General features: G+C 42.1%; 2 protein-coding genes across 9 annotated transcripts in view; one reads left to right on the top strand and one right to left on the bottom strand.

Annotated features, from left to right (window-relative positions):
- The first annotated feature begins 380 nt into the window (after positions 1 to 380).
- On the top strand, positions 381 to 11,390 carry AGT (angiotensinogen). 6 transcript variants are annotated; one of them, XM_049831135.1, is made up of 6 exons: positions 381 to 432; positions 3,530 to 3,605; positions 5,982 to 6,798; positions 7,930 to 8,194; positions 8,680 to 8,824; positions 9,669 to 11,390. In XM_049831135.1, exons 3-6 carry the CDS (start codon positions 6,006 to 6,008, stop codon positions 9,858 to 9,860), a joined length of 1,395 nt encoding a protein of 464 aa, XP_049687092.1. In that variant the 5' UTR covers positions 381 to 432; positions 3,530 to 3,605; positions 5,982 to 6,005; the 3' UTR covers positions 9,861 to 11,390. The 6 variants fall into 6 exon arrangements, with proteins under 6 accessions (XP_049687092.1, XP_049687091.1, XP_049687087.1 ...); XM_049831134.1 differs by having other exon boundaries at positions 5,979 to 6,798; XM_049831130.1 differs by lacking the exon at positions 3,530 to 3,605 and having other exon boundaries at positions 395 to 432; positions 5,979 to 6,798.
- Positions 11,391 to 12,404: 1,014 nt separating this feature from the next.
- COG2 (component of oligomeric golgi complex 2) overlaps positions 12,405 to 27,576 on the bottom strand; it is a 34,505-nt gene continuing 19,333 nt past the window's right edge. Inside the window, exons 10-16 of one of the 3 annotated variants that reach the window (XM_049831354.1) lie at positions 26,751 to 26,902; positions 25,117 to 25,317; positions 24,224 to 24,296; positions 22,841 to 22,983; positions 20,422 to 20,561; positions 17,081 to 17,261; positions 12,405 to 15,490 (exon numbers count right to left, since the gene is read on the bottom strand). In XM_049831354.1, the coding sequence (XP_049687311.1) occupies positions 15,389 to 15,490; positions 17,081 to 17,261; positions 20,422 to 20,561; positions 22,841 to 22,983; positions 24,224 to 24,296; positions 25,117 to 25,317; positions 26,751 to 26,902 (992 nt within the window). In that variant the 3' untranslated portion in view covers positions 12,405 to 15,388. Of the gene's footprint in view, positions 15,491 to 17,080; positions 17,262 to 20,421; positions 20,562 to 22,332; positions 22,521 to 22,840; positions 22,984 to 24,223; positions 24,297 to 25,116; positions 25,318 to 26,750; positions 26,903 to 27,576 lie in introns of those variants that run through there. The other 2 variants (XM_049831356.1, XR_007509861.1) reach the window with 2 other exon arrangements.

Genomic DNA, 27,576 nt, shown 5'->3' with positions numbered 1-27,576 from the left:
TGCTGGCTGTAGGGTTAGTGTTCCTCTGCCAGGGTTAAAATTTCTGAATTTTATCTGATGTTATTTACATGAAGAAGTTCTAGCAGCACCATCACCGAGAACTTTTCGTGGGGCAGGGGAGTGCTTCCCCATTAGCAATGCAGAAGAGTGAGGCTGACCGGGAGATTTGAGCACGGCTGCGAGGAAACCCGTAAGGGCAGCACCAGTGTTTTTCCACCCTTCTTTGCTCCCTCTCAGCAGCAACCATGAATAACAAGCAGGAAAAACAGAGGCAGGTTTTGAAGAGAAATGAGGGCAGTGGGGGGAGGAGGAGGGAGGGCCCTGCTTATGCAAGAGCGGGTATAAAAGGGGGAGCCGACTGCCCCTCCAAAATCGGGAAGAGTGGGGCAAAAGGAGAGCGCGAACCTCTTCGCTGAAGAGCAGGTTTGAGAGGTCTGTGTTTCTTTGTACCTTTACTGTGGCTGTTGCAGGGAGAGATCCGTTAGGAAACGTGCGTGGGCCCTGGGCTTGCTTTGCACAGGGAATGCCTGTAGGAACAGCCTTGTTTTCACCTTCTTTGGTTCCTAGTTGCTGGAAAACCTTTTGCCCAAGTTTGGCCCAAGGCAGTTTTTCTAGCACAGCTCTCTTCAGGAAGCCAAATCCTCGGACACTGGAGCAGAAGGGCGGGATAGAGACTCTCTTCTTTCTGAAGTCGAAGCCCCAGCTTTAAGCACACGCTTGTTCCTAAAACTGTGGCAACCCAACAAAAAAGCGCCTGACAACAGGGTCCACACATAGTAATTGGGATAATGCTCGTGCACTGCTCAGAAGTAAAATGAAAGACTAACTGTAAGTAAGTCTTACTAGGATAAAGTGTGTTCCAGGTGTAGCAGTCTATGTTCTTCATAGTCTGAAAGCTTCTCCTCTAGTAGGAACTGTGAGAAGACAAAGATCTAAGAAGTGCACTAGTGTGTGATGCAGCCTAATAGGGGAATATTAATTGAGTGAGCATAAGTGACCAGAAAATTAGCACGGCGTTGTCTCTGAGCTTTGTAGCAGGGCACAAATGTAAGCTGAAATCAAAGGTTTTCCCTCATTACTGAAGCCAGCTGAATTCCCGGTGGTCTGAAACAGGAGGAGCACTGTGGTGAAAGTGGGTCATTGAACATTTTCTGGTGAAACTTTTTTTTCTGGAGAAAGCTGGGTATTTTAATTTGATGACATTATTGATTGAGGGGGGGGTGCGGGGGGAGGGAGACAGAAGAAAGACGCCTGCGCTCCTCAAAGACATTGACAGGTTTTTGTCAACAGAAAACAATAGAACTGAGTGCACAAACACCAAAAGAGCCCCAAAAGTCATCTTGGCTGAAAACCCTGAGAACTTGCAACCAAAAACTGAACTTTGTTTGTGTGACAGAGCCACCAGAGCACCACATTGGAATTATTGTTCAGGTGCCTCTTGCTCCCCCTCTTCTGTGGGGCAGCATCCCCTGCAGCCAGGGATGCCTGATTTGGAGCTGGTACCTATAGCAAAAGGAGATCATCAGCTGCAGCATGACTCGGTCATGGTCTGCAGGGGAGCTGGAAGCAGGAGATACCCAAACAGCAATGCTCTCCGGGTGCTACAGCACAGAGGTATAATGAATTAAGGAAAAAAAATACAGCGGCTGTGGGTTATGTGATTTCCTTTTCCAGTGTTTATTGTCCACAGCAAACACATAAGTCTGGCAGCTGTAGTATATGTTATTAGCATCACTTGTAGCCTATTAGCCAAAGTCAATAGTTCTTGTTAATAAGGATACTTTTCAGAGTTCTACAGAACACAAAGGTGCCCTTCACTGAAACAGCCTTCATTTCTGTGTCCTCGATGCTGAGAGTTATCATGCTGGGTTTGCTTTTTCCCTGTGTTCAAGCCTCTCCCAGGAGGACGCAGCAGCCCAGCTATAGCTCACAGGCACAGTGTGGTCCGGCCACTCGCGCACACCACTGGTGCTAGTGCTTCACGCGGACCCGCGTGGCTGGGGGTGCAGGAGACATGGATTTGGGCTGTGCTGTCACACGTCCCACCCGCACCTCTGCTGGCCTCGAAGGGACCAGCTTTCTCCCCCAGCTTGCCTGCAGGAAGGACTCTCCGGGGGAAAGGGGAAAGAAGGGGGATTGCCGTCCGAAACCTAGTTCATTCTCTTAGCATTTAGCTGAACAAAATGCAGTTTTAATGGAGGAACTACTTCTCCCGTTGCCTGGATCTGTGGCTGGGCTGCACGCATTTTATAGCTGTCTGGAGATGGTACAAATGCTCAGGGACTATTCTGTTGCCAGATGCTGCCTTGACTGAGATGCTCAGGCAGCAAGAGGACAAAACACCTTGAATATTCCAAGCTGTTTAAGCCTTGTGTGCTGATAGTATGTCATACAGGCCTGTGCTCAGAACCGCTTTCAGACCTCGTTAGAGCTAAGGTAATCGGATTGTTTCAGTGAAGGGCAGGGCTGCAGAGACAGAAATTTCCCATCCCTTTGGCATTAGGCACCTGGCACACTGTGCTCAAGCTGGCAGGATTTGGCTGTCCCTGTCTCCACCTTCAGGTCCACCAGCTGTGACTGCCCAGGTACACTGAGAACATTCCTCTCTCTTGGCTCTCTCCTTGAACCCAACACATAACTGGGCAGCACAGTATGAACCACGCCTGCCTGGCCCTCTAAAATCAGGGCATGGATGTTAAATCAGCCCTACTGCCATTAGAGCCATGGGATTTTAATTACTAACTATAACAGGGGTACTGAAAGAGACCCAGTCTAACCCAACTGCATCATTCCCAGTTTGACTCACTGTTTATTTGCTTAAAGAGGAAGAAGGAGCACTCCAAATCCCACCCCTTTTGCCAAATAGGACTTGGGAAGCTGAGCCTGGCAGGGATGAAGTCTCTGTGCTCTGGCTCTGGCAACCTAATCCATCTGTATTTCATCCTCTCCTTTTCAACACGTTTTGTTTTGAAGAGGAAAAAGAACAAACTTTTGCTCTTCTGGATAGATCAAGAGGGAATGAAAAGGTAAAAATTGAGAGCTTAATCATTTTACTCTGCAGTAGTATACACGTCCCACTCACTGATGGGTACCCAGTCTGCAAGGTAGAGTTTAAAGTCAATTTATCCGAGAAGAAAAAAATCTGGTCCCACTGTACAACAAATACAGGTACAAAGAAATCTGTGTTCCCTTCAGTCTGGCACAGAACGAGCTGAGTTATTTTCAGGTCCTATAATCGGTTCTTCTGCATAGTAAAACACCTGTGTCTGTCTTAGTAAATGTGTAACTGCAGGCTATGCAGACGTGCTGGGTCCGGTTAAAGGTTGTGTATCCCCCCTGGAACTTTCTACACAGCTGGTGTTAAGCCGTGCCCAGGTTTCATCGGGTCCGCTCTGGTCCGAGCTAACTTTTTTCAGCCCCCCAGCCTGTGATGTAAAGTAGCTTTGCGCAATGCCACTGCAGGCAGGTAGAAAGGGCCCTCCTGTGGAAAGGACATAAATCCATCCGCAATCACATCACCCTGCTCCAGGGAGAAGAGGTGTCGCGAGGAGCCTACCCGAGGGGGGACGGCGTCAGAGGGGCCGCACACACCAGGACGGAGGCAAGTAAGCCCGCTCACTGGATTTGCTCTGAATGCCAGTTTTTCAACTCAGGTTTTCCTGCTTTTTCTGAAACCTCGGGGCTGAGTTCTTTAGGGAAAAGCTGTCCACAGATGGGGCTTAGTGTAAGTGCAGGTAGTGAGAACCGCTCCTCTCACTTCTGCTCATGAGAGAAGAGCTGGCATGGCGGCTCTGGCAGCTGTAGAGAAGTAACCAGCGGGCACCAGCGGTGCCTAATGGCACAGCCTGACTGGGTGGCACAGAGTCATCCTCCCTGCTGCTACAGGACAGATTAAGAAATCCTTCAACAGAATTGTATGATGGAGACGACAGGGTGGGAAGGGGAGTGCCTCTAATTTGTGCCTTTTTGGTTTGTTTTCCTGAGCTGTCCCAATCTGGAAAATGCAGCGAGTAGTCTAGAAATGCACTAGCACTGTGGCTGGGCTAACTGTGAGGATGAAGTTGGGAAGGCAGCTCCCAAAATCATTTTTCAACCGGTCATAAGCAATGAAGAAGCTCTGTGATGCATGTCAGCTGCTGCCAGAAGGGCTGGGGAGGTGAAGACAGAGCAGGGAGCAGAGGGGACAGCAGCACCGACTGCCGCTGCCTACACGCTAATTTGGAGGATGGGGTGGGAGTTAATGGGGAAGAGCAATCCCTGGACGAAGGCAGAGGGCTGGAGACCTACAGCAGGGCCTCCCCTGCATGCCTCTGGGGAGCAAATAGTTTCAGGCCTGATGTGCAGGTACTCACTAGGAAGATGCTCAGACATCCCGAGGGACCATCACAACAACAGAAACTCCATTTGCAAACCAAGCTGTCAGATAGGAGCCTACAGCCTGGCAATGTAGATGTGCACATTAGCAGGCACATGTACTTAGCAAGGTATGGCTAATTACCAAGCATCTGCGCATCTCGGTTTTTGTATTTGCAAGAGCGTGGTGATACTTGCAAACTGGGGTATTATTAGGCATGAAACACTTGGGGATCCCTCAGTAAAATGAATATGGTTATACATCATAAATCAGGCTGGGAAGGTGCCAGGTCTTGAACGGCTGGATTTAAACCCAGACACTTCCACCCTGTGTAAATTAAAGTGTCGGTGAGACAGACATTGCACTGTGTCCTCTCAAAAGGCTCAGGCTACCAGAATTACAATACCTGACAGGCTGGCGCGACTCAAAGAACCTTGCAGAAAGAAGGCAGAGAACAGAGCTTGATTACTGGCAAGGCTGTTAGCATTTTGCCCATCCAATGAGCTCTGCAGAGCTTGGAAAGGGCCAAAGAGGGTGAACAGAGCTACAATAAACAAGAAATGAGTAGTAGAATAAAAATACAGCTCTGAATAACAGCGTTTTGGCCAATGATAAGTGTTATTGATGCATAATTTCCAGCACATTTGGATTTCAAATACAGAAATTCAAAGTTGTATACTAGAAATCCAGGGAAGGTACAGCTGAGCTATGAGTTATAAAAAAACTGAATATAGGAGAAGTGAGAATTATACAAATGCAAAATTTGTCAGCACTTTTGCACGTGTATGTGTGTGTTTGTGTGCCCATGACTTTCTCACTCCCAATACATATCAGAGCCTTTGTGCTAAACACCAGTGACATCCACATCCAGTAAAATTCTCTACTCATCAGGAAAAACAAGAGCAGCAGGTGGTCTTTCTTTTAGCGCAGGAGAAGATTGCCTGTACAGTAGAGCAAAACTCAGCTTACCCCTTCCAACTCTGTATTCGGATAAAGAAGGTGGTTTCACTGTTAGCGCATTTGTATAAGGAAGCCTTGAGTGTGTTTGCCTAGAAGCTAGAACGAATGTTTGCACCGGGCTATGAAAACTCTGCTAGTGCCAAGTATTATGCTGACTAGACATACAAAGCAGGATCGTTCAGTGGTTGGACCTTAAGAGACCTGGTTTCCAAACCCAATTCCCGCTTAACAGCAGGCAAATCGCTTAGCCCGTCCGTGTGTCAGCAAGATTTAGTGCAGCAGTTTGCAGAGACAGCTCTGGCCAGGTCCCAGAAGCAATAGAGTTGCATTATTATAATGTTTTGCCAGAACTAGCACACTTTAGTTTGCAAGCCTAACCGGTTGGCATGCCCAACTGTAATGCTCCCCATGCTAAATCGTTAGGGTACTGCAGCGGGTAATGGAGGCAAATCTGTGCTTCGCCTTTCCCCACCTGCCGCCATTGAAACTGGTGGCCATCTCACCCGGGGCTTTTCAGGGGGCAGAGTCAGACCAGCCAGCACTAAATACTGAAATTCCTGCCTTTGTAACTCCAACGCAATACTAGCACCTCACCTTGCAAGTAAGAGAAACTGTATTTATAACAGGCTGATGAGACTTCCTTCCTCCCCACTTTTTCTTTCAGCAGACACCTTGGAAGCAATTTTTCAACATGAACCCGGCAGCAGGTCTTCTCTGTTTGTTGGCGTGCCTCACCGCAGTGACTTGTGACCGGGTCTACGTCCACCCTTTCAATTTGTTTTCTTTCAACAAGAGTACCTGTGAGGAACTAGAAAGCCTGGTCCAGGAGGGAAAGAAAACTTTTGTCCCCATCTCCATCGAGTCCCAAACCACACCTGCCTACGAAGACCACCTGAATGACGAGGATAAGCTGGAAGCCGCGAGCCTGAGCGGCTGGGGGAAGCAGAAACTGAGTTACCTGAAGGACCTTGTGGATACCCTGGCTGCACGGTTTTACAGCGTGCTGCGGAAAGCACAGCGGGGCCAAAACGTGCTCCTGTCCCCAACCAGTCTTTACAGCTCCTTGGTGTCTTTCTACCTGGGCGCCTCAAACCAGACGGCAGCCGATTTGCAAGTTTTGCTGGGATTTGTTCCCCCCTCCGGGGACCCTGACTGCACCTCCAGGGTGGACGGACACAAAGTCCTTTCCAGCCTGAGGACGATCGAAAGCCTTGTCAAGAGCAGGGACAAGGAGCTGCTCTTTTCCAAGACGGTCTGCCTGTTCTCTGCCCCTGGCGTACCTCTGTCCCAACTGTTCGTGCAGGACTTGCTCCCCTCTGCCGATGCTCTCTACGCCCGAGCTGTTGACTTTACAAACCCAAGCGAGGCAGCAAAGCAAATAAACGCCTTCGTGGAGGCCAAAAGCGAGGGCCGAAGCAAGTGCTTACTGACAGACATCGACCCATCCGCCAACCTGCTGTTTGTGGTAGACATCCGCTTTGCAGGTACGAGGCAGCGCTGCTCGTTTCGGGGGCAGGCTGGGTGGAGGACGGGGAACGGCCCAGCTCCCGGGAAGGAAGGAAAAAAGTCACGCCTGGCCAGCGGCGAGAGGGAAGGGCTCAGATGAAAGGCTGGACCGCTGCTCCACCGACAGTGCCCTGCGCCCCACCGCTGTGCTGGGGGTCCTGCCTGCACCCTGCCACGGGCCGGCAAGGGCAACGGGGAAGAGGTGGAGGCAGATGGCTTCCAAGAAATTTTCCTTGTCCAGGAAGCTAAGGATTAGGAAAAGTGTGGGAAGGTGAATCAGAGAGGATTGCACAGCATTTCTCGCTGATGGCAGTAGTTTCTTTAATGCCAACAGGGTTATTTGTCTAACTGGGCAGCAGCACTGATCTATGGCAGTGAGCAGCTAACATGTTGAAATGCAAAGCTGCGCAGAAGCAGCGGGAGGTGAGAGCAAGGCTTCCCATACTTGTGAACTGGGTAAGAAATTTATATTGAGGTTTAGCAAGCATTCAGGTACATCCTTTTTAAGCCCCTTGGCTCAATCAACACTTCGGTGTTATGCTTACTACCTTTCCCATTGCTTTGGTTCGTAAGATCGCCAAGGGTGAGACCTCAGCCAGAGCTCGTGCCGCCTTCCCTTCCCTCTCCCGAGCCCACCCGGCTGCCTGAGAGTGCTCCTGCAGCACAGGCTGGCCCTGATGGACGTGTTCCCAAAGGTGCCATCGCTGCCACTCAAGGGATAGAGAGAAAATCCAAGCAGACGCTCTGTGTAGGCCTGCAAGCCAACTGGGAGCCACGAGGCAGCTTGTGAGGAAGCAGGCAACCAAGCAAACAGAAATGCCGTGCCCGGGAAAGGGCACAAAGCCAGTAGAAATATAGCAGAATTGGCCGCAGTCATGATGGTCGTGGTCCCTGTGCTGTGAGCCTGCACCAGCCTCTGTCTGATGCTACCAGAAGGCACGTTAAAGGCAGGATACATAAGTTTACGGTAGCTAAACGTGATTTTATACACACAGCCCTTGTCTAATGCACAGTGTATTGTTTTTAAACAAACATACATACCAGCTAAGGGGCAGAGGGAAGGAGTGAAGAAAGAGAAGAATCAATTTCTTTCTCAATCTGTTTTTCAGTGAACATTAAGCAAGCCTCACGGCTCAAAAAGCCTCAGGAGTTCTGGGTGGATTCAAACACGAAGGTCTTGGTCCCTATGTTGTCAGTCCCAGGGACGTTCAAGTACAAAACTGATGCCAGCGGGACTTTTTCTGTGGTGGAAGTCCCCATCAGCAAGACCGCGCTGCTGGTGCTGCTGCAGCCCGTCAATAGCAGCGACCTGGAGCACGTGGAGTCGGAGCTGCTGTCGCAGTCGTCGGCCTGGCTTCAGCAGCTGTCCCCAAGGTAGGGCACGGGCACGGGCACCCTCCCGTAGGGACAAACGGGACAGGGTGTACCATACAGGCCTGCCTGCCTACTGACCGGGGTCAGATCCTGCCAGGGAGGGTTTAACACCCAGGACAAAGAGAAACACCTGCAAACGCAGTGGACCTCATGCTGAGGGAGCTCGACTTTGGTGCCATCGGCTTTTTCTCTGGGGGTAGTTCAAGGAAACAAGCAAGTGCCTTTCCACAGCTGACAACGCAGGACCCATGAATTGGGGTGATCTGGGGTTTAATAGCATACCCAGGGCAGATTTAGGGTGACTTCCCACTTGGAAACAGTAACATGATGCCCATTGGCCCTTTGTAGTTGTCTGTCCCCACATACCGAACACTTCTTGTGGCTGTTTTCACGCGCCCGTGCCCCAGGACTGCCCAAACACCATGATTTCATAGTGGAGAGCACACACTCACTTGTCTCCCCCTCTCTCTCTCTCTTTTCTGCAGAGAAATTAAATTAACACTGCCTGAGTTAACAATAGAAGGCAGCTCTGATCTACAGGAGCTTCTTGCAGCTATAGAACTGCCTGCGCTGCTGGGAAAGGGGGCAGATCTCAGTAAAATAAGCGATGCCAATCTAACAGTTGGAAAGGTACGGTATATGTCACTGATATTTAAATAATAAGCCTCCTGCTCAGTTTCAGCCCCTTTAACTGTATAAATTTACCTAGAACAAACCAGTCAGAGCCTCGTGGGACACATGCTTGGTAGGGGACTTTCAAGATGACTGAAACGATGCAAATATTCCTTAAATTAACCTCTTAGCAGCAACAGGTTTGCATTAAACTATTCAAATTTCATCATTGCAGCAAACACAACATGCAACACAGAGAGGAACTTTGAGATCTGAGATCTGATGTACAAATTAGGCTACATTCATTACCACCTCCAGCTCAAACACCTCCAGGCACCACAGCTGGAGTGCGTAGTAGAGGCTGCAGCTACTGGGCTGTCGAGGATAATCCTCCATCACGTAGGGACTACTACTCCCAGAAATTGCAAACACAGCGGTGCATGCGGCACACAATCTCACCTGAAAACAGGCTTCAGCATTAAAATCCCACAGGGAAGATGGGAGAGGGCTGTCTTCCATAACAAGGTGGAAAATTATGTTCCAGAAGTATAATTTGAGTGCCTTTACTTTTATTTAATTTTATTTTGAGAAGGTGCCCTACCTTGGAAGTTCCGTTAGAGGCTTCAAGGGTACCAGGATTTCACACAGCACAAGTGTGCAAACAGTTGTAGAACTTTTTCACGTTATGGAACAAGTACTCCAGCATCTTTTTTAAACATCCATGGAGTTTATCCTGTGCTGCTTACAGCTGATCAAAGTTATTGATTTCTTCATGTGCTTTATAATTTATTCAAACTCTCATTTGTCTCTTCACTATCATGCTTTGATGACTGCAGAGTTACTCATATGTTTTGCTTTACAGGTAATAAATAAAGCCTTTTTCAAACTGACCGGTGATGGAACAGATCAGCCAGAGGACCCTGCAGCACAGAAGGAAGATGTGGTGTTCCTGGATGTAACACTGAACAAGCCATTCCTTTTAGCTGTTTTTGAAGAGAAGTCAAGGGCCATGCTATTCCTTGGCAGAGTAACAAACCCTCTACCTGGGGTTTAAATGCGAGCATGGGGGATGGGGAGGGAGGGGAATGATGCACATTTCCCATCACCTTTTTCTTATTCATCTGCTATTTTTATGATCTTGAGTGCTCTACTCAGCTTTGAGATGAAGCAGGTAGTGTTTGAAATACAGCTTTTTGAAAGCTAAAACATTGCAACATTTTATCCTTGTTCATCTATTTCACCTGAGGTGACTCCAACTCTTCTCCAGCTTCTCTTCTTTCCTTATTCCCACTTTGTCTCCCTTCTGCCCTCAGCTCCCTTTTTCGATGCAGTGGGGACAAAGCAGTAGCTAGCAGGGCATTGACTTGAAAAATACAGTTTTATAAGTGCAAGTGGCATTTACTATAGAAAGGTACAGAAAAGGACCTCTTCATTCTTTAAGAGGTCACTTTTTAATCTTTAGTTTGGTCAGTTTTGCAAGAGAGACCCCCTTCTATGTTACCACTAAAGTTTTACAGTTATCCACAGAGATTTCTAGCTTCATCAGCAACATTTTCCTTTAAAATGCTGCCAACAGCACGGGCAGGCTTCACTTGTCCCACTGAGACAAGATTTTTTGCCTTGGAAGCAAAAACGCATTCAAAGGAAGTTTCTTCTTTCTGCAGCCCAGATGGATACGTTCATTTCTTAACTCTATGGAAAAGCTAAAAATAGGGTCTGGTAGCATTAATGAACTGTGCTGGATAAATTCTCATAGCCTGACAGAATTATCTCTGGGTTGTTTTTTTAGAAAAAAAATAAGGTCTGCTATTCCAATGCAATTCCATTCCTTGAATTACTTTCTAACCTGAGAGGCATTTATTACAGCCCTATAGCAAAAAATAACATTACTGGTTAAAGCCCAGATCTGTCAACTTTAACATATCCAAACCATATGTTCTTGAAAATTAGTATTAATGGCAATAATCTATACTAGTATAAATGGTAGATGTGCTGCTACACATGAATAGAAAGGTTTCAGTAGTCCAATCCAACTCTTAGCAGAGTCATAAAGGTTTGAAACATTAAACTGGAACAACAGATTATTAGACAACTCTTGAATTAGGAAGCGAGGAATTGGGAGTGAAATCTTGGTACTACGGAAAGCCTCTCAGCACAACAAGGATTTCCACCTCTCATCTCTAGATTTGTCTTTAGCACTGATGGCATTTAGAAAAGGACCGCAAACCTCTTTGGTATATGATGCCAGATGTACCCTACAGAGCACGGTAGCTCACTGTTGTCTACAGTGGCTCATATGTCTGTCTAATCCAAACCCACTAATGGCAGTGGCTTGCTATCGGTGATGTAGATACGTGACAGATCCTTCTAGCTTAATGGAAAAGACTAATAAAACCCACAACTCACTCTTGAGAATACTAGGATTTTAAGTGCTATGGTATAGCATCCGCATATTTATCCAATTACAGCGTATGTATTCCAGATGCTCCAACATCTAAATACTGTACTTGTATTATATACAGAAGCAATTAACTATAAATATGCAGAGATGGAAAGATGCAAATAAAACCACTTCTAAGCTGCATTGCCACAGTTCGGTTGGGTTTATGTGCATAACTACATCCCTTGTTCTGGCTTCTAAAATTTGCTCCAAGTCAGATTTATGTTTTTTAAGACAGTAAGTTGCAAATTATCATGCAACACAGCCAAAGATACAGTTGTAAGCATGAAAGAGGCAGCTTCCAAGTGTCCATGCTAATTCAAAAGTTATCCCATTTACTCGTTGGAAGTCAGATGGTCGCATCTGCCACAAATAAAATTTCAGACCACAAAATGTTCCACTTCCATGACGAAGATGGAGGATAACGGAAGGGAGCCCCTGGCCACGCTGCCAGTAAGTTCTGGGACAAAATGCCATTATTCACAGGCAGGGGCTGCATGCTGTTGGAGGACTCCATACCCTATTCAGTGGTTACAGGCAGAAAAACAAACAAAACCCACCACCCACAAAACTAAACACTTTTCAGAAAAGAAACTCTGTGGTGGGGAGCACCTCTCCACTGACACCCTGGAGAAGAAAAGGAAGGAAGGATGGACAGAGGCAGGGAACTATACTACTAAAGTATACTGGCCAGAGCAAGGGCTGGGAAAAGAGAGGTGCTGGAACAAGTGCTACAGTACCAAAAAGATAAGCTATGTGTAAATGTACCCATTCTCCCAGATATTTAAATGGTTAAAAAAAACAACCCCAAACAAAAAAAACCACCCCCAAAAAACCCAACTAATTCTCTCCGCTTCCCCAACAACATATGCTCTCCTGCAACTTGTTTCTGAGATCAATCTTACACCTAAAATTTTTATGGCATTTTATAGCTTTCACTCTCCTCCAGTGGTCTCCTCCTGTCCGACCAAATTCCTCTGCCAGGCACACCATGAGGCACGTTCCAAGCATCCTAAGCATCATTCACACATTGAGCTGTCAGCTGCAGTCTACAGCTCAACAGTCTACTGAGTGAAGCACCTAAAATCATGCTCTAACAGGTGGGAGATTCCAAGAAAGAAAAAGACAAGGACAGGCTTTTTAAGTTTTGATAAAACAACAGAGTTTATACCTGAGCATAGCTGACAATTATGCTGATAAGCTTAAACAAAAACAACCTAGGCAATTTACTTCCTCATCCCTCCGGCTCAAGCATGAAAATACAACTGCTGATAGAAAAAGGAGAGTAAATATTCCTGAATATTGAGTGGTCCAGCCAAATATACATATTGCTTGTTATCTTTAGGTGATGAGGTTAAAACAGTCTGGTCCAATTCTGATATAACCCCCACACTTGAGAATCCAATTACCATTTTAGAGGAAAACATGCCACCACTCTTTCCCTCCTCAATGCTATTAAGAAAACCTCTTGCAGCTAAATTCCTTCCAGACTTAAAAAGGTATAGCAAGTTTTCTAGAGGTCCTAGAAGGGAAGAAGAAAAAGGCACAAAATCTGCATTGCTCATGAAGTGCACTTAAAAAAATCCCATAAAAATCTGAGGAATAGAAGAAAGAGGATTAGTAGCAGAAGACATCTCTATCAGAACACACTTACTTACACCATAGATCCTCTCCTGACTGATCCACAGTATTTGAAAATGCTGAAATTCATTTTACCAAAGACAAAGTCAATTCACACCTCTTCTTCCTTTCAAGAGGGGGATCACACAAATTTTTAACTGATGTCGTATACCACTGAAAGAAAATTAAATGCTATTCAAGTGAACAAAAATAAAAGATGGGGAACTGACATAAAACCAGAAATGTAGACATTTACAGCAATCATAGGACCATTCAATAATTTTGATTTGCTATACAATGTTATTTCCTGCCCTGAAATTCAAGCTGGTCTTCAAAGGAAAGAACACTATTCAGCCTGTATACTCAGCAAGCTGATGATGACAAGTAGGAAGTTGTGCTATTGCAGGAAGATGCAGGAAACCACATGCAACAAAAGGGCAAGTGACCTTTTCATGCCTTTTTGGTTTGGTACACAGATTGCATCCTTATCACCGATTTTGGGGAATACAAACAAAGCTGTTCTATCATCAATCACTAGTATGCACAGATCTTAGAATCTGCTACTTTTGTGACAGCTGTTACAGAAATTTAAACTTACAGGGATACATACCTTCCAAAATAAGAAGTTGCACAATGCATTTACAATACTGCAATCTCAGTCTCAGACTATAACTTACACCTTCATTTTATAATAAGAAAAATTGTTGAAACAACAGTAGCTAGTGGTAGCAAGACACCTCTACTCCTGACGCTTAATAAAAGCGAACGAAGAGATGCAGGGAGACCAATCCTTCTAGATTCATCAGTTAGAAGCCTGGAAAAATACAATACAGTCAACAAACTTCTTGTCCATAAAGAGTAAGAGTTACGTTCATTCAGCAGTGTATACCTAAGCCCTTGGCTGGCTATCTCCACATCCCTGAATGAGACAAACAGACCTGACACCCAGAAAGTTGGTTCACTTTGCTGTGTGCAGAAATAAATCTGGATGCTCTCTCAACTGTATGTGTTGCCATGAACAGAGAGATGCTAAGCAAATTAGAAGAGCCAAATCCTGCTCTCCGTTACTCAGATTAAATCCAAGAAGAACCAACGTAGTTTTAAGCAGTAGTACTTTCCCCACTGCCCCCCTTCATAAAATTAATTTTAGAGAAGTCATAATAATCACCTATCCTAATCAATTCAAAAGCAGCAATCACATAGTTGTGTCTGCTCAACTAAAATATGGTCAATTCTCCAACAGTGAGGAATAAAAGCCTCAATGCTGTGAAAGGTTTGCTCACTACAACTTCAATGCTACGTAACAGCTGTGCCCTACGAACTCCGTATCTCTAAGTACTTGGAAGATTTGCATCATCTTTGGCTCCCCCATTAAGATCCAAGCTCTCTAAATACTTTAGGAAGAAATGGGTATTTTTAATTAATAAACATGAACTAGAATTCCAGTGTTAAATTTTCACAGGGTAAAAAACAAACAAACAAAAGACACACAAACAAAACCTTCCTTCACTCACACAGAGCATTCTCTCATTTCAAAGCCTCAAATTCACCTCCTACTGTGCCCAGACTGTTACCTGTTCCTCACACACAAAAGAGAAATGTCAACAGGCAAATCACTCTAGGTTCAAGAGAGCTCTTTGTTAATCCTTCTACCATTTAGAACCCTAATAACACTTTCAAATTTCCTGCTGTATAAAGATGCAGCTTGTACTGAAGTAACTAGGTTTGAAGTTACAAGAATTCTGCACATATTCAGGCAAAATATTCCCCTGAATTATAACAGACATTATAATATAAATCAGAAATATGCCAACTCCGAGTCAATTCTAGCTTAGTGAGTTAAGTTTTAGTAACAGCCAGTAGAAGTTAGATTCTGATACTAGAAATTATTTTTTAAATTTAAAGTATTTTAAGAGCTTTTTTTATGCTTTTTTTCCTCACGAACAAGGTCCATGAAAAAAAAACAAATCAGTAAAATGAAAACATTCAAAACCCAAACAAGAGCTAACCATATCCCACAATGAGGGAAAGCAGGTTAAGTGCAAAGCAGTAACAAGAAATAGCAGATTCCTATTCCTGTAAGCACTTTCGTTATTCCAGAAGAGCTGGAATAAAGTCCCTTTGAAAACTTTTGACAGCCATCAATGAATACATTTGATTTAAAAACATATGGGACATCAAAAGTTAGGAAGACAATTTATTACATGTTATTTTCATCATATAAGTTCATTCTTCTACATTTTAAGATGTACAACAAAAATAAAAAAACATTTTCTTCCACTTTTATTCTATAGTAGAAAGTTTAGAACTTTTGATTGCTTTCCATATAATGGAAAACTATGGTAAATTCTCAGTCTTTTGGTGAAACAAGCCTATCTTGACAGAAGATGCACTGATTTGTTGCTCGAGATACATTAGGAAGCACTTCATTGCTACTTATTTGGTAAAATAAAGAAGAGTTAAATTCTTTCTCTTTCTTTTAGGGACATTGTTTATCTTCAACCACGTGCTTTCAAAAACATCTAGGATTGTTCTGCTGTAGCCTGATCCTTGGCAGTTAGAACCAGCTCTGTAAGGGCTGAAAAGCTTTTTATGCTGCTTGTTTCCAGTCCCATCTTTCGTATCTAAAAAGACATATAAGAAACATCAGTTTTCTTTAAAACATCAAAAACTCACTAATTATTCTACTTAAAACATTTAGCAAAGCATGTGTTGTCCTGCATCAACATGCGGCAAAAAACCACAACTGCATATAGTGCGCACTATAAAAAAAATTGTATCCAACTTCACTCAGTTAAGTCTTCCCAGTTAATGTAGTGTCTTGCAGGGAAAATTGAACCATCTTCTAGGCAACTTGTAACTAAAGCCAGTTGGAAGTTTTCCAATGAAACAGAGAGAGAAACTTGGCTGTAACTTTGTTTTCATATGCATTGATTTCAACTGAAATTTTTTCAACCCCCAAATGACGTTTCTGGACAAAACTTAAAGATAAACATAAATACATCCAAGAACAGCCAACAGCATGATGATGAAAGCATTTCAATAGGCTGCAAGGGCCTATGGTTCTAGCTTCGAACTTCCCGGGGGATGAAAACAACTCTACAAACAGAGAGGTTGCTACGAGTCATTTCTTACCCAGGAAATCTATTGCTCTGACAATTAGAAAAATACAACCATGAGAAAACTAAGAGTGCCCTGAAAAAGAAAAATCTGGATCTAAATAAACCATAATGAAATGACTCTGAAAAGGTGTTTGCTGCTGGAACTCTTTGTAATGTTCACATGTACCAAAACAGCTCCTAAACTATTATGAATAATCTATCCCAGTTCAGCTTAAATTCACATCGGAGTGATGTTAGTGCACATAACGGGAATAAAAGAACAAAAGCCCAACCCCATTCAAAAACTGCCAAATAATAGTTCTTGTTAGTAAGTGTTCTGTACTTCCACCGAAATCTTCTTCCTTTGTGGTAGGTCTCAGATATGAGAAAAGCATTTGCTCACATACAGGCTTCATCTACCTGTTATAATGCATCAAAAGCTTATAAACAAGACTGATGACAACTGTTTGCAACTAATGATATGGACCTGCACTTGAACATTTGTTTATTTCTATATATAATTTTCAGAAAAAAATGAGTACAAACCAGTATGCCTATACAATTTATGTAGCTACTGCACACACTTCCTGGAATATTTTCTTCTTTTATTTGTTTTGTTATTTAAGGTTTCATATTTAGCACTGAAAGGAACTTACAGTTACGCAGCACAACAAATAAGGCTAACATCTTCAAAGCTCTTGGGAATAGACCCTTGACTATGCAGTAACTCAAGGCTGGAAATACCCAGAGAGAAGGCAAACCAAAAGCAGGGCCATAAAGATGTTTCCATCAGAGCTAAGGAAGGTCCCTGCCCTCTGATCTGTCCACACAGTGTTTCTTCTTTGTGCTTCTAAACACCTAAGCAGTACTTGAATTTTGAATAGTAAGAAACACAAGTTATGCATGTGTATAAGAATGGACAGGAAAGCATGCATTGCTCAAGTGGTATCTACAGTCACCAAGGTATCAAGTCACCTCCATTACACAGATGCCAAAAAACAATGCAACCCCCCCACCACCAACAACCAAAAGAGTAAGTGAAGCTTCCCTTTCCTCCTATATCTCACTCCCTTCCAAAACCAGTAATAAACAAACTTGTTCCTCATAACTTACTTGTTCTCCAAAATACTCAACATCTAGGGCCAGCTGTAGTCGGATTTTGTTATCATCACTCATGCCCCCATTTGTACCAACAGGATTTGAAGTTGTAGTTCTTCTGGCTTGCTTCAACCTTTTTAGGCTCTCTTCCATTTTCTTAACAGAACTTAGCACATCAGATACAGTTTCATAATACCTGAATTAAGGAAGATCAATGAGAAAGAAAAAAAATTACACTGTTACAGAAAACCCTACTTGATACACATTAGTACATCACTGGCCCTGAGAAAAATGCTGAACAATGCTGGTAGGAACGATTTTCCTTGTGAGGAAGCTACTTACGTTTCCATCATTATCAATGAATCAGTATTTCCATCATTAGTTCTAGAGGTCAATCAGATGATTACTATTCAGTGTTGAAGCCTCCTTCTTATCAAAACATTTTTGACCTGCTCAAGATGTTTGAACTCAATAGAGACCAAGGAATGCAATTGCTCAATTTCAAAAAGTCTGAACCAGCCTCTATTTACAACCAATAGAGCGCTAAGTAAAATTCCTTTTACAAGCAGGACAAGAATAACAGCCTGACAGACCAAAAAATACGTAGTTTTAGACAAGTTATAGAAGTGTGCATGTATACGAGAGTGTGCAAGTGCACACCAGTCAGAAGTGCCTATTTCTAAAATGAAGAAACTGATCTAAACAGGACTCTCAGGAAGCTGGCAGGATAAGTCAGAAAAACAGTAATGCCAAGTTAGAAATAGTATAGACGGAATAAAACACCACTTCCCACATACTGGGATCCACAATAAAGAAAGCATAAAATCAAACAAGGTAAACAAATCAACTAATCAGCAAAAGTTCCAAAAGCCTTATGGACTGGAATCTCATGCCTAAATGGAAAGGCATAATATCATATAATTAACTAACAGATGCCTAGGACAGCAAGTTGTTAAGAACAGCTAAGAGGAGAAAATAGAGCAACAGTGGGAAATTAGAGGATCCATAATCAAACAACTACTGTAAGAATTAAGGAAGTTGAAAGAATCTTCCCACTGCTTACTTTTAAAAAGGGAGGCAACAGAAAGCAGGCAAGCTTTTTAAGGGATAATTAGATAGGAATGGCTAAAGAAAAAGTGCTTGCCAGTGCCATGGAAGCTGTTTCAAGATACCATTCTACAAAAAGTAAAAGTATACTAACAGAAGTCAACCGTGCTCTCTTTTCATACGTTGTGGTACTTCCTAGTACCACTCGTGAAGACTTCCTACTTCTGCTGTACTTTGAAGTTCTTCTGCCATATAAGCAAGTTTAGTCCTCAGAGGTTTTTAAGCAGTTCATGCTCTTTTCTGTTTTTTCTCATTTGGATGCCAGAAGATATTGTCACAGCAGGCAATTAAATTCATTACTTACATCTACATTCTCAACGAAGAAACTACAATATTCCTTCATTTAAGAAATTCAGTTTCTTTGCCTCTTTTCTTGTTCAGTGAGGATAAGACATTTTAAAACAAACTGATAAGAACAGTAGCAACAAATTATAAAAACAGAATTCCACAGAAAATTCTAAGAAATTAATAAATGACCCTGCCGATCTTACCCATGTTTAACCATTACCATTGTGTTTAAGCTAGCACCTAAGTTGGTTTTGGCAATGCTGACATGGAAGGTGAGAAACCGCCTTTTTTGGGGAAAAAAAGCTCTGGCTGGATCCAAGGAACTACAGAACAGCTACTTAATTTGCGTGGTATCACCAGATTTACTGAAGCTTTCTTTAAAAGCAAGGCTTACTAGACAGAGAGGTACATAGACTGACAGACAGACAAGAATTCTCTCTAAGATATTTTAGCTCTACAAGCATGCAACTTGACATTCCAGAAATCTTTGGAGTCCTTCAGCAATGTTACTTAAACATAACTGCTGTGGGTTAAGAACAAGCTTCTTTTTATGTACTAATAACTGGTTAAGAAAAGAGACACCAAGCTTGAAAAAGCAGGTTTTCTGCAAAATGGAAGTGACCAGTGGAATCTGGACCAATCTATGCTCAGCCCTGTCCAAAATACTTAAGAATAATTTTAAGGACAGTTGGTGAATATTTGAGTGTCAAAATTGTCTTATAATTTTAAATTTATTCTGAATAACCAAAAAAAGTGAGTGCAAAGCGCTGCATATGCATTGGGCATTAATAAGTACCTGAGAGGTGCCAGAAGTGGAGCAGTAGGGAGGGATAAGGAGACGAAGGGCAGGCAAGAACTCATGTTCTGATTAGCGTTTGAAGCCTCAGTATTATGTGGCTAATTCTCAGAAAACATCAATCCAATGCTCAGCAGCAGCCAACAGACAAGACAATACGCTAAGAATTATTAGGAAAACCATGTAAGGACAGACAGAAATCACAGCATCACACTTGAACCTGCAAGGACTCTTCTGACCATACCATCTATGACCAGAAAGGACAAAGAAAATGAGCAAACAACAACTATAGAGAAGGGAAGAGGAAAGAAACATCAAAATCGTCAAGGGGACTCTTTAGTCTGAAGCAAGATTACAGGATATAAAAAATCATAGCTGGCGCAAGGAATAAATTGTCCACAATGCAAGAAGTAGGGGGTATCCAGTGAAATCATCTGGAAAAACTTCCAAAAAGTATTGCCTTCTCATGTTACTCAGTTTAACTGTCTGAACTCACAGAATGCAACATCCCACAGCAGAATGAATTTAAAATACAGCTAGACAGACAGAAACAAAATCCAATAACGAACTTAATTCAGATGGATATTCATGCTCAAGAAGTCTTCAAGATGCTAACTAGGAAGCAGAAGATCTTCTAATGAAGGTATTGCTTTATGACTGCCTTATTAAACTGTGAAGTTATCTCTTCAGCAATTAAAAAAAATCCAAAGCTTTTTTTTTTTTAAACCACTAAAAATTTGGACAATCATTACATACATTAAAAAAGTCAAAGAAAAGCATAACTCAAGTTTCTTGAAAATTCAACCATTGTTCACTGAAAATAACATGAGGTTAAGGTTTTATGTTGATTCTGAAACAAAATGCAAATTTTTAGTTCACTGCTGCATTACTACAGCCAAACAATTTTTCAAATGCCCTATCCACAATGTCACATTCGCAGAGATCTGAGCAGAAGCCAGGTCTCTGGATTCCCTGCCCTGCTTTTCATCTGCTGAATACCTAACACCAGAGTAAATCTGAAGAAATACACCCTGCCAAAAGAGGGGTATATTCTTGGATTTTTACACTTATGCTAATTCATAGTGTTCTGGTTTTTTCCTATGCCCATTCAATGGACACTGGAGTTTTTAATTAATGCAAAGAACGTTCTGTATGGTTGTCTTACTTTTGTGTGCTTTCAGAGAGGGCACCTTCCAACCATTGATGAACCATGGGCTGCTTCAATGTATCTTTGTATTCATTCTGCAGTCGGTAGAAGGGCTTAAGAGCGCTATCAACATAAGGTGAAGCTTTAGTTGGCACCTCCTGGTAGATGACAGGGAAACAAGATGGGGAAAAAGAACCATTTACTTACTGAAAGCATCAACACCAAATTCTAGCACATATATAAAATGCCAAGCCTCCACCTAAGCAAAGAGATACATACTCCATTCACGACGAATCCATATAGAGGTCATTGTACATAGGAAAGACACCATCACAAAATCATTCGGTAGTGTTATACAATGCGATATAATATAAAACAAGGTTCAAAATGACCAAAGCTTTTTGAGATGCATGTGCCAGCCAGCCACTCCTATTATCAAGGCATGATCCTGAATGCCCTTTCTGCTCATGCTGATTTCAGAGAAAGCTGAGCAGACTCAGCATCCACAACAGACTGTTAGACCTTTTTAAAAATGCCTACTGTTTTGTACTATACTTCACTAAGCTGAAGACATTGTTCCTTCTGTTCTTATACCATCCTGCTCCCTCAGTATATTTTCCAGGAGAATGCTTTTGGGATAACTAATATCACCTCAATATCTTCTTCTCAGCTAGTTTTGGTTGCAGAGTGCTTCATCTCTCCAGGGATGACCCACACATAGCTTGGGTGAATCTCATGCATTGCAAAGCAACGGAACATATCCAGGGTACACACAAAATCTGACACCTGAAATACCTCATTAACCTCTTAGAGTTTCAAATCTTAGAACTTGGCCAAGGAAAAGAGCCTTTGCACATCCAATTCCTGCAAAGACTATCCTCATGCCAAATTCTGAATTCTGGTGAAAAATCAAAGTAATAGAACATAGTAAAAATAAAGTTGCCAGCACTTAACATGACTGTAATTAAGTACCTTCTCTACCCAAGTCATCTGTCTCCTGTTCATCAGTTCAGGCTTTGCACCACACAAAGCCAGTTAGACTGATGGCCAAGAGAGCAATGCAGTCACACTCATTGAGTACAGAGCTCAAGCTAGCAACTCAACTGACTTGAAGGTGGCCAAGTCCTGCGTCTTTGTTTTGGCACAGTTAGCCCACCATCTGCTTAAACATCCCATGGACAACTGAGAGATTATGGCAGTCCACTGAATCACTACGCAGAGTTTGCTTTCAGGTAACTGTGCTAAGCAGTGTAGGGTTGTTGGGTTTTTCACCCTCCTTGGACTTACATACTTTGTTCTACTCTTAAGTAAAAATATTCTTTGTTAAAGACAGAACAATCTAGTCACTACATAGATGAATTTTATTAGCCTTGAGGTTGTTTCTGCTTTTTAAATACAATTTCTGATTAAGTATGTCCTTAAAACTAAGACAGTAAGAAACCTTAGTAATAAACTGAAGTAATAAACTACTCCCTTAGGAACAACTTCTCTTTCAGCTTACCCTAAATGTTTAGCACACAAAGAAAATTTAATACCTTTGAAAGAAGTAGACTTAACAGCTCTATTTTTTTCCATGTAGCTACTGCATTGCTGGTGGCAGCACAGTTTCTTCGTGATAGCCAGGAAAGTGCTTTTGATTTTGGTGAGCCAAGGCGACCCTCACCCCACCCCCAACCAAAACAACCCGACAAACAAGAAGGAAGAGAGAGCAAGGGGAGAGGGGTGAATGGGAAAGAACAGCCTTCTGTGTTCAAATTAGGCAAGGATGTAGTAGTCTGTGGTTCCTGTTACTCAAATCTTTCTCTGTTGCCTGAATGATACCAAGCTAACTACCAACACAACTCTGCAGACAGACTGGCAAAGGCATGTCACAGTAATAGAACAAGCCAAGATCAGACAATTGGGTTTGATACTGTATTTCACCATTACTTTTTATTAGTTTCTCAACATATTACTCTTTTTAGCCATTCTCATCTTGTTCCTTCTGTGCAAGATACTTCTTGAATCAAATCCAAGCTGCTTGCTCACTGGGAAGAAGTTTCTTGACATAGCAGGCAGAAGAGTCATCCTCCCAAAAGAAGCCTGCCACTCAGCAGCACTGCCTCTTATGGTATATGCTATGACATGAGGGCAACACATTTTTTCTCATTAACCCTTTTTCTTTTGCACATTAACTGTTCTACTCCTTGCTCTTCCTTCTATCTCAGGCCTGTGCACTCATCTTTGTCAGCCTACCTAAAATTTTGAAAATACCATTATTTTTTTCCTTTGCAATGAGGTAAACAGCAAATCACTAAATTATCTCATGGTATTTAACAGGGTTCTTGACTGTCAAGCAGATATGGACAGGCCTGAAGAACTCATAAATGTACTACCCCGTTAGCATTCTTAGCATAGGCCTTACTGATTTATTTTTTCATCTGCAACCAGCACTGACCTTGTTGGTTCTCCTATATAGTCTTGGAACTTCCAGTGCACTCTTCAGGTAAGTGAAGGAGGACTCACTGAGATCCTGGATAATCCTGTTATTCAAGGTAGGCACGCAGGCTGATAAAGAAGTCTTTGAGTCTTCCAAGGCTCCTATTGAAGTAAAAATGCTAAAGTTTAAACTGAGCTACCCTGCCCAATCACAACAAATTATGTGAACTCCGCCATCATCCCAATCTCACTCACTATCCTAGATGGCTGCAGGTGTCAAATACAGAATGCTTACTAAATAAATACACACCAGCCATTTATAAAAAATCACCAGTAACATTAACCATTCCTTAGCCGGAAAAACTGATGGAGGGACAGAAAGAAAAATAGGGGTCAGGTAACATTCTCCAGGTTCACAGTTTTTTCAGTATTACCAATGTAGCAAGGGGCTCGAATCAAAAGGCTCTGACCTACCAAGGAAACTGTGGTAGTGAAATTCTTTCTCATAGTACCTAAATTCCCTGTAGGAGTGTCTGGAACATGCTCAACTCAAAGCTCTGATTGACAGCAGACTATCTACTGAGCGGGGAATGTGCACAAGCTCCTACCTCTCTTAGGGGCTTGGACATCTACCAATAACCCTGATTTAGAGATTTAAGTGGAATTCACAGCACAGAACTTCTGGCTGTACTCGAAGACAGGGACTAACTAGTACACTTACCCAGCTACATGCCTGGCTTTAGTTACTAAATTAAAATCAGACTCCATGTTTCACATAGAGAATGATCAGACTACAAAAAAAACCCACAAAACAAACCAAAACCAAACAACCAGAAAAAGAGAGGCTAAAATACTTAATTGCTTCTGTCCTCTGAAGTTAAGGTATTTAACTATGAAACTTTGATAACTCTTCTCCTTACATGATTCATCAGGCCAGAGAGAGAAAAATCTTTTTAGAAAAATATTTTAGTTTCAACTGGATAATGGAAAGCCTCTCCTTACCTTTAAAACCCTACTTGTAAAGGAAATGGGGAAGAAGTATGATACGAATCTCGTTGTCTTAGGTCCCCCATTTCCTGGAGAAGCACCCTAATTACTGGACAATGATAAGTTACTTCCAAAAAATCCCACCAAACAAACCCAGCCCCTCCCCTAAAAACCCAAAGCACTTCAGACTCACTCAATTGTAATCAAACGTTTTCCAGACTCAACATCTGTTCAAAAGTTTCTATTTAACAATTTAAACCTAAGCAAGCTTCGTTAAATAATAAAAACATTAGTATTTTCAAATTTTTCTTTGTAAATAATGAAACTGTGTGTAAAAGCTGTTTTTGTTTGGTTAGCAGGCAGAAGGGATTTGGAAGAAAGGGGAAAGAGACTGAATTCAGCCTCTCAGCTTTACCTGCAATACAAGATACATTCTTGAAGCCAATCATTTCAAGTTTTGGTTTAATCATTTCTAAGATATCAGGAATCTAAACAAAAAAACCCAAGAGATACAGTCATGTTATAAACATATTTGAATTACTTTTCCTACATTCTTTAAGTTTCCAGTGCATCAAAGGACACCTTCAATCTTTTCTACATTTTTACTGCATTTATGGGAAATCAGTACTAGAAGAATACAATATTCACAGGAATTAAGGCCTATGCAATAAATCCCCTATCTTACTATTGCCCTCAGAGGAAATAATTAGAATTAACAAAATATTATCAACCCAGATGCAACTTACAACTTCATAAATTACAGAAATATCATCCTTATTGACCAAAAATACACAGAATTCACCCCTATTGGAGGAAAATTTGGTATCATACATCTCTTTTCCAAGGTTCTGGATCATTAGTGAAGTATAATCATAATGAGAAAACCTTTTTCAACCTCAAAGACTAAAACCAGTAAACATTTAAAAGAGAACATAATATTAAAGCTGAATATTGCACCACACTCCAGAATTTTTACTAGCAAAGATAAGACTCTGACATAGTGATGCTCTGCAGCAAAAATGAGCAGAAACATTATTTTAGGGGTTAAGTCCAGCAGCTACTGATAAAAAGAGTCTAAATATCTGAAGTGGTTTCTCTGTAATCTGCCATTCCAAATAAGCACAGAGTAGACCATATATTTCAGGTGATATTTTCTATATCAGACTACTCCAGTTATAGCATTTAAGGTAAAAAAATTGCTTTATGGTACATTATTTTAAACAATTTAATGTCCTTAACAAGATGCCAAACAATATTGGCACAAAGATCAACAAAGATTCTTTTGTAAGTAAAGTCACAAGCACAAACCTGATCCTGGAGTTTGTCCAGATCTGCAGCAACATATACCAGCTGAGTACTAGATATAGAAGGCAATGGCTGACTTTCTGGAGAAGCCCCATTCCCTTGGTCCTCACTAGGGTTGAGGCTGACAGAAGATTCCTTTCTACCAACTGGCACCGATTTTTTGCTTTCCTTCATATTCTCACTAGAAATGGGCCTTACAGAAACCTGAAACATGAAATTGAGATGTGAGTGAGCCCTAGCAACAGTGAAGGCAGTTAAAGTTGGACAAACGGCACATAAAGGACTTGTAAGTTCTCAGCATTGGAATGCCACACTTACAAGGGATATTAGCGTTCCTAAATTATGTTAAAAAAAGATATTTTTAAAACAGTTTTTGGTGCACTAAGGAGTTGGATGATTTGGAACAAATTTGTCACTATAGTAGAGGGCAGTCCAGTCCTACAGCAATTTTCACCTGTGTGGTGTTCAAATGAACTTCTGCACTGGAGGGATGTGCAGGGACAAAAATTTGATCACTATCTGCCTCACAGAAACGGTTTATTTTCACATGCTGGAATACAAAAACCATAACCGCTCACTGCTGTCAAACAACCCCTTTCTCCCACCTCCTCTAGCCCTCTGCTGTCAGGCACATGCTTCACTCAACTACTCTGTTTTAACTCCAGTACTTACCAGTACTTTTCATGAGCCAATTTAGCTGACAACTGAGTCTTTGAGTCTTAAGAAAAGGATAAAGAGAGATCTTACTGCTATCTTCAATTACCTAAGGGGCATGTATAGAGAAGAGGGAATCGGACTTTTCCTTGAGGTACAGTGACAGAGTAAGAGGCAAGGGACATTGACTGTAGCAAGGGAAATTCTGATCAAATATGAGGTAAAAGTGGTCAGTCATTGAACCAGGGTTCCCAGAGAGGTGTGAAACTGCCATCTTTGGATATACTAAAAATTCAGCTTGAAAAGGCTCTGCACAACCTTATCTAAGCTGGCACTCTTTTGAGCAAGAATTGGGACCAGGTGACCTCCAGAAGTCCCTTTAAAACCAAATTATTCTATCATGCTGTCTTCTTATGACACAAGAAACAGGGGGAAACTTGTATGGCTGGGAGCAGGGAGTAGAAGAGCAAAGCACACAACCTCTCCTGCTCAGAAGCAGGGAATCCTTGATGTTGAGTCAGTTGCCCATCAAACTTCCAGTGTTACAGTCTCAACATTGAGCAACTGATCCAGATTAATCCCCCCCCCCCCCCCCCTTTTTTTCAGGGTTAGTTTTTACCTGGCTCAGTTTCACAACCTTGTTCACTGTATCAACAAGTAAACACTTACACAAACAGAGAAAACCACAAAGATTATGGCTACTTCTCTCAGTGGCAAAGGCAGCCTTAAGCCTACATGGAAGTACAGCCTTGGCAACCATCAGACAGTAATACTGCAGCAGCACTGAAATCTGTGGTTAATAACATATTTTGCAGTGATACTTTTTACAAAACACATTCATGAACTGATTGAAAGTGTTCTTGTTAAAGAATGCTAAATTCAGGAAAAAAGCACTTAAAAAGAGGTCACAATGTTTTTTTCAAAAGGTCTCTTATTGATGGACATACCCAATCACCAAAACCATGAGCATGCTGTTCTCTTACCTCACCAACGAACACAGAGTAGCGTGCCAAAATTTGCAGACTAAGTTTCCACAGACGGTGTGCTAATAACGGTAAAAACATTTGATCTGACCAGCACTTCAGAAGACTCGTCCAGACCATGTGAGTGGCCAAAAGACAGTATGAGCTGCCAGCTAGAAACAATCAGACAACAAAGGTCAAGTTCCTAAGCACATTTTAAAAAGTTGTAACATCAGTGTAATTGTGTTACCTGAGATTTTTTTTGTAAAAAAAAAAAAGTAAAAAAAGAGTACTCCAAAAGACACAATCACAAAGATAGCAAAGAGGATTTATTAAGCATTGTCGGAAACAAATTCTTTAAGTATTAGCTCCTCATTGATTTAGATTTAAAATTCCACTAAGTCTTGCTGTAGCTGTGCAGGCAAAAGCAACAAATGGGAATTTGCCTGCAACAAAGGCAGGAACAGCTTGGCCAAATAATCCACTTCAGGAGATAAAGTTTCTAGCATAATTTTTGGCTGTCTCATGAAGAAGTTGTATTAGACATGCTTGCCAACCTTAACAGTAATACTGTCTTAGCACTAAACTACTGCTCCTGTCACAGTTATATCTGAGCTATCTGCTAGAAATATTTATTTAAAAAACAGTAGGAATATTTAAACCAAATACTTTTAAAGCAGTTCATGCACTAACATTTTACAGTATACAATCAGAGAGCTAAGAAATGTGTCTGCAAGTTCCAGGCAAACGCCTTGAAGTGGTAGGATTTATGCATTTCGTCTCCATTAGGATTTTTTTCTCCTTGCTCTCTTCAGAGAGCATGTGTGTGTATATATATATATAGGTG

Source organism: Accipiter gentilis, chromosome 28 (assembly GCF_929443795.1).
Source record: "Accipiter gentilis chromosome 28, bAccGen1.1, whole genome shotgun sequence".
In the NCBI taxonomy this organism is placed as follows: Eukaryota; Metazoa; Chordata; class Aves; order Accipitriformes; family Accipitridae; genus Astur; species Astur gentilis.
This window is presented reverse-complemented; position numbering and strand designations above follow the sequence as displayed.

Excerpts from the sequence above, each read along its gene's own strand:
- AGT (XM_049831135.1), top strand. The coding sequence starts at position 6,006 with ATGAACCCGGCAGCAGGTCTTCTCTGTTTGTTGGCGTGCCTCACCGCA. Across the intron at positions 8,195-8,679 it reads CTTCAGCAGCTGTCCCCAAG|AGAAATTAAATTAACACTGC; the intron begins GTAGGGCACGGG and ends TCTTTTCTGCAG. Across the intron at positions 8,825-9,668 it reads CCAATCTAACAGTTGGAAAG|GTAATAAATAAAGCCTTTTT; the intron begins GTACGGTATATG and ends TTTGCTTTACAG.